Source organism: Stegostoma tigrinum, chromosome 9 (assembly GCF_030684315.1).
Source record: "Stegostoma tigrinum isolate sSteTig4 chromosome 9, sSteTig4.hap1, whole genome shotgun sequence".
Classification (NCBI taxonomy): domain Eukaryota; kingdom Metazoa; phylum Chordata; class Chondrichthyes; order Orectolobiformes; family Stegostomatidae; genus Stegostoma; species Stegostoma tigrinum.
This window is the reverse complement of record NC_081362.1, coordinates 46,999,254-47,006,297: the sequence shown is the minus strand read 5'-3', so window position 1 is coordinate 47,006,297 and position 7,044 is coordinate 46,999,254. Positions and strand designations below refer to the sequence as shown.

The following is a 7,044-nucleotide window of genomic DNA, read 5'->3' as shown; positions in this document are numbered from 1 at the left end:
CACAAAAGAAAATATCACATTAACTCAAACCTCTATGTCAATGCCTTATGGAGTGGCAAATGGAACTGCCTGACTAAACATTCACAGTGTAGTTCATGATGAAGGTCATTGAGGCAGATGATGATGATTTGGTGCAGCACAGAATTCTGAGGAACTCCTGCAACAGTATACTGGGGTTTCTAATAACGTATAATTAGAATAGGAAATTCAAAGTACATGAAATGTTCTGTCATATATGCTAGTACTTCCTCAGTGTTTTTCATCACATGTCCGTGTCCTTTTAAATTTGCTAAAACTTCTCTTGTATGTGCAGGTTAGGTAGAATACCCATTTTAAATTGCCACGTAGTATCAAGGGACATGCAGGTTAGGTGAGTTATCAATGGCAAATGCAGTTTTATGGGGATAGGGCAGGGTATGGGTGGGAAGCTCTTCAGAGGGTTGTTGTGGACTTGATGGGTCACATGGCCTCTTGCTGCACTGTAAGAGTTCTGTGATATTGTATGAAAGCTAATCTGAAGGCATATTAGGGGAGATTTACCTTGTCAAGATAGTCAAAAGGTTTAAGTGGTACTAAATATAATTTTACATTATAATTTTTGTTTCTGAAAGAAAACAGTATTACTGCTGAAAAACAAGTTGCTTTTATTGATTTGCCTTTGGTGAAATGTTGAAATTCACATTTAAAAAGTAATATGTTAAATGACAGAATTGGATTTATTTTTACAACTACTATTTCAGAAAATATCCCGCTCTGTTGAAGGCATATATTTGTTACATGTGCACAGAGGTATTCCATTTTTCGTGAGTGTCATTTGTCAACCCTGACAGTACTGGAAGGCTATTCAACTGCAACTGAATATCACTGAATATTATAGAATTCCTACAGTGCAGAAGGAGGCCATTTGCCCATCAAGTCTGCACTGATCATCTGAAGAGCAGCCCACCCAAACTCCACCCTATCCTTGTATCCTTGCCTAATCTGCATGTTCCTAAACACTATGGGGCAATTTAGCATGGCCAATCCACCTAATCTGCAAATCTTTGGTCTTCGGGAGAGGTTTTAAAAAATTTAGAAGTATAGGGACATGTGATGAAAAATGCAAAGAAGATACTAGCATACATGGCAGAACACTTTTGTATATTTCTGATTATAACTATAGGTTGTTAGAAGCTCCAGTCACAGGCATTGCTCTTCACTAACATCCAAGTATGGATTTTAGAACAGGACCCTGACGCACATTTACCAAACATTTGACATTGACGGTTTTTTTAAATTGAGTGCCGTAAAGGTAAAAGTAAAGGAAATTGTTATCTTTAGCCACATTCATCGCTAATGGGATGTGATAGCTTATAACAATTATTCGCACAGATCCAGCTGAATACAAGTTTAAAAACCACAACGAAGAAAAAGTGCAGTAATTTCTTTAAGCTTCCTACACTGTATTTTTCCCTAAATACTAATTGCAATACAAAATGCACAGAAATTGCTTTTATTTTAAACCAGTGCTCTACAACCTCATGATCACTAAATCTGAAAACAGAAAAAATAAAAATTGTGTCACATATTAGTGAAACAATGTCTACAATGACAGGACTTCGCAAATTGTGGGCCATATCCCCCACACAAAAATGGGGTTTGGTTTGTGAGTTCAGAGGCAGCAGTGGTTGCCACAGGATCTTGACCTGAAATAAAGGCCCCCCCCCCCCCCCCCCCCCCCCACCCCGCCACCCCCATAAATCACTTCTTTTTCTATTGTTGGCCACGAGTAGTGAAAGACTCTCTGATCACTGCCACAAAAAAACCTCTGAAAACCAGGTGCTAGTTATTTCTTGGAGATATTTTTCCCCCAATAATTTCCTCAACGAATTAGTGAATGAAATCGATGTCCTAGATATTGAGATAGGTGCAACAAACTTGCCATTTCTTCTTTCATCTCAGCATCCAAAGCTTGTCCAAATCAGATAAATTTGAGATGCGCATAGGCAGTTTTTTTAAACAAGTACATATTTTTACCAAAAGTAAATGAGTCGTAATATTTTCAGGGGATGGAAAAACTTCTACAGTTATATCACACTAAATTTTCTTTTGTGTATTCCAAAACCCTATGGTTGACTATCATAAAATCTGGTTGTGTGTGTAATCTACAGTCATTAATATCAAATATCCTGTAGAAGTGGAAGTTCAAGATTTTATGTAGCTGAAAATTACAAAGTTATAAAGAGTATTATAAATAATTATGTAGGAGTCCAATTTATAGTGTGGCTTGTACTATATGTTAAGATTTTCGTCGTTGAGCACTCGAAACAACGATAACTATGGAAGCTTCTGTGTAAAATCCCTGATCCCATTCAAAAGCTCTCATCGCCCCCAAAATCTTCACATAAAGTCTGAATCATTAAAATGGTCTCATACCAGATAAAAGTTTTAGAAGCATTGCACAATGATATGAAGAGAGGAACTGTGTAAAGGATGCCAACTGGAAAGGAATCAGAAATGGGGGTCAGTCTACATTGCATGTTATAATTATAACCAACTGACACAAGGGTACATTCGTGAACCATTAAAACTCGCACACTTTGAAAGCAGTTTCAAGTTATATTGATATTTTAGGTATTATAATTAAGTAATTCCAGATGTTTAAATTTTGAAGTCACAATGCTGCATGTAAAAGCAGTTAAGGAATGGTACTAGAGATAGTGGGAACTGCAGATGCTGGAAAATCCACGACAAAAGTGTGGAGCTGGATGAACACAGCAGGCCAAGCTGCATCTTAGGAGCACAAAAGCTGACCTTTCAGGCCTAGACCCTTAATCAGAAATGGGGGAGGGGGACAGGGTTCTGAAATTAATCGGGAAAGAGGGGGAGGCGGATTGAAGATGGATAGAGGAGAAGATAGGTGGAGAGGAGACTGACAAGTTAAAGAGGTGGGGATGGAGCCAGTAGGGGTGAGTGTAGATGGGGAGGTAGGTAGAGGATAGGTCAGTCTGGGGAGTTTGAGCAGGTCAAGGGGACTGGATGAGGTTAGTAGGTAGGAAATGGGGGTGCGACTTGAGGTGGGAGGAGGGATAGGTGAGAGAAAGAACAGGTTAGGGAGGCAGGGACGAGCTGGGCTGGTTTTGGGATGCAGTAGGGGAAGGGGAGATTTTGAAGCTTGTGAAATCCACATTGACATCACTGGGCTGCAGGGTTCCCAAGCAGAATATGAGTTGCTGTTCCTGCAACCTTCAGGTGGCATCATTGTGGCACTGCAGGAGGCCCAGGATGGACATGTTGCCTAAGGAATGGGAGGGGAAGGTGAAGTGGTTCGCGACTGGGAGGTGCAGTTAGGTGATCTGCAAAGCGGTCCGCAAGCCTCCGCGTGGTTTCCCCGATGTAGAGGAGGCCACAACGTGAATGGCCGATGCAGTATACCACATTGGCAGATGTGCAGGTGAACATCTGCTTGATGTGGAAAGTCTTCTTGGGGCCTGGGATGGGGGTGAAGGGGGAGGTGTAGGGGCAGGTGTAGCACTTCCTGCGATTTCAGGGAAAAGTGCTTGGTGTGTTGGGGCTGGAGTGGAGTGTGAAGTGTGTAGCAGACAAGGGAGTCATGGAGAGAGTGGTCCATCCGGAAAGCAGACCAGGGGGGGATGGAAAAATGTCTTAGGTGGTCATGTCAGATTGCAGACGGCGGAAGCGTCGGAGGATGTTGCGTTGGATCTGGAGGTTGGTGGGGTGGTATATGAGGATGAGGAGGATTCTCTTGGCGGTTATAGTGGGGACAGATTGTGAGGGATGAGTTACAGGAAATGCGCCATACTACAACTGCGCCTCCCTTGTCCACAGATTTTATGGTGAGGTGGGGGTTGGAGCGGAGGGCTGCGCATTCTGTGGATGAGAATCACTGCTGTCAGAGCTAAAATTGTATATTTGCTGCACTTTTGAACTGTAAATGGGTGTTTTGAAAGCTTTTTAATAAAGTAGCAATGCCTGCATCAATCTGATCCAAGACAGATGTACCTCTTACAGCATCTTAATACAGTAATATTCAAAGAAGCCAATAATTCCAAATATAAATATATTATAATACCAATGAAAAGAAAATGTGATTCAGGTTTTTCCTAGATTAAAGGTCAAGCTAGATCCAAAACTGGCTTGTACACAGAAGGCAAAGTGTGATGGTGGAGCTTTGCTTTTGTAATTGGAAGTCTGTGACCACTGGTGTCCATAGGGATTACTACCCGGATCCTTGTTTGTTTGTTGTGTACATTAACAACTTGGGTGTGAATTTAGAAGATTTAATTAGGAAGCCTACAGATGACACAAAGATAGGGAGTGTTAGTGAAGAGGATGGTCTCAGGCTACAGTCTGAAATTGATCAGCTGATAAATTTCATAGAACAACAGGAGACGGAATTTAATCCTTATAAGTGTGAGGTTATGCATTTCGGGAGGTCTGATAAGGGAAGGATATTCATAATATGATAGGTTTGTAGGGAGTTCGGAGGAATAAGGGACCTTGGTGTACAGGTCCATAGACCCCTTAAAGTACAGTACACATGGTGAAGAAGGCGGTGGCATATGGGATACTTGCCTTCACTAGCAAGGATGAAGAATATAGGACCAAAAATGTCTTACTACAACTTTGTAAAGCATTCCACAAATGGAATACTGTGTACAGTTCTGGTCACCACACTATCAAAAGAACATGACTGCACTGGAGAGGGGGCAGAGGAGATTCACCAGGATGTTGCCTGAGATGAAAAGTCTCAGTTATGAGAGACTCGAAAGGCTGTGTTTGTTTTCCTTGGAGCAAAGGATGCTGAGGGGGAATGTGACTGACATATACAACATTACGAGAGGCACAGACAGAATAGATAGTGAGAATCTTTCCCATGGCAGACATACCTAAGACCAGATGGGCTTAAGTTTGGTGAAGAGTAAGTGGTTTAGAGGAATTATTGAGAAAAAAAAACTTTACATCCAGAGGTGGTAAATATATGAAACATGCCAGCATAGTAGACTATGGACCAATGGTAAATGGGATTAGTGTGGTTTGGTGTTTGTTGGATCGCACAGACATACAAAAACAGACCCTTTGGTCCAAATCAACTATGCCAACAAGATATTCTAAATTAAACTAGTCCCATTTGCCAGCATTTGGCCCATATCCTTTTAAATCTTTCCTATTCATGAACCCATCCAAATGCCTTTTAAATGTTGTAACTGTACTAGCCCTTACCACTTTCTCTGGCAACGCATTCTACACCCCCACCAGCCGCTGTGTGAAAAAGTTGTTCCTCAAGTCCCTCTTAAGACTTACCCCTCTCACCTTAAATCTATGGTCTGTAATTTTGGACTTTGTACATTCTCAGTACTCCAGTGCAAAAGTGTGATTATGTCTCCATCACTTCCAATATTTTGTCAATAATCTTAATGAATTGTTATACCCATATCAATGCTCAATAGTTTAGCGCCAGAACAGAAATCTGATTGTGTCTTTTACCACCATATCATGTTCAAACACCCAACAGTCCACTGCAACTTGCATCTAATTTTCAGACCAACTCAAAGACACAAAGTGGAGAAAACAATTTCGTAGTTATAAGGTTCTTTCCATAAGATATCTAAAACTATGATTCAGTATTGAAACCTAATGGAAAGATACGAGTATCTTTTAACTATGATTACAGCCAGCTTGGTTTGAATCTTTGTTTTCTATAGCCAATTTTTAAATTCATAGCAGCTACTATGCAAGTACTACTTTTTTAATTTTGCATATTTGTAGTTAGAAGTCGAGGTTCAGTTGCAGTTGAGTCTTATGAAAATCTTGTTCTTCAATACCATTTGGATTTTATAAGCCAGATCCTCTATGCTGAATGCTGCCTATGGCCAACAACACTCCTTCAACGTAAAAACACAATGGAGATCATTACACCACGTGCATAACCAGATATATCATCAGCATTGAGATCCACATTTAGCCTGTTTTAATGATGTTTCATCAATAATCAATGCTTAACCTGATACTGGAGGAGCAAAAAAATGCACACATTAAAACAACAGCATTTCAAATTGTGGTTTTAAAACTACCAAGGCCAAAGCCAGACTTTGCATTATTCTTACCAGAAAGTTATTTCAAGGATCTTCGATCCACTGCATACCATTCACAATCCTTCAAAGTAGTTGCCCATGAAATTCTGAACATATCATTATTAAATCTTCCATTTGGTCATTTCATTGGATTTTACATTAACAGTGCAATTTAAGTAATTTTAAAAATTCTTAGGTTCTTGCAGTAATCAAGTTTAAAATCCTGGATCCCAAGATATTTTTTGCTGAATTAGTTTTTCTTCATAACAAATAATTTCATCACCAAGCTTAAATTCAATGTCTTTATCCAAGCTGAGGCCACATTCCATCCCCGTCTTTACAACTGGGACATCATCCTTCAGATGTTTGAGAGAGGCGAGAAAACCTGAACGAAAGGCAAAGTTTTGTTAGGCTATGAACTCGGTTTTATTCTGTTAGTAACAAATACTTAGCAAAACATTTTAAAACATCTGCAACCAACTTGGTAGTAGGTCATTTAGCTCTTCGAGCCCGCTCTGTCATTCAATATGATCATGGCTGATGGTCATGCTCAGTAACATAAAAAGGAACTGTGGTTACTCTGAAACAAAAACAGAAATTGCTGGAGAAACTCAGCAAGTCTGGTAGTGTCTGGAGAGAAAGCAGAGTCAACATTTCTAGCCCAGTCACTTTCTGAAATATTCTGTACCTTCTAAAAAGGGTCAGTAGACTTGAAACGTTAACTCTGCTTTTTCTTGACAGATGCTGCAAGACCTGCTGAGTTTCTGCAGCAATTTCTATTTCATTTCATCCTACTCAGTGTCTTGTTCCAGCCTTCTTTCCATACACTTTGATCCCTTCAGCACCAAGAACTATGTTGATCTCCTTCCTGAAAACATTTAATGTTTTGGTCTCAACCACTTCCTATGGCAAAGAATGCCACAAGGCTTACCACACAATAGGTGAAGAAATTTCTCCTCACCTCAGTCCT

General features: G+C 40.1%; 1 protein-coding gene across 3 annotated transcripts in view; it reads right to left on the bottom strand.

Moving 5' to 3' along the window:
* Positions 1-1,740: 1,740 nt before the first annotated feature.
* Positions 1,741-7,044, bottom strand: part of mtif2 (mitochondrial translational initiation factor 2) — a 49,404-nt gene continuing 44,100 nt past the window's right edge. For all 3 annotated transcript variants that reach the window (XM_059648518.1, XM_048536198.2, XM_048536197.2), the window contains one exon: positions 1,741-6,459. In XM_059648518.1, the coding sequence (XP_059504501.1) occupies positions 6,290-6,459 (170 nt within the window). In that variant the 3' untranslated portion in view covers positions 1,741-6,289. The remainder of the gene's footprint in view (positions 6,460-7,044) is intronic.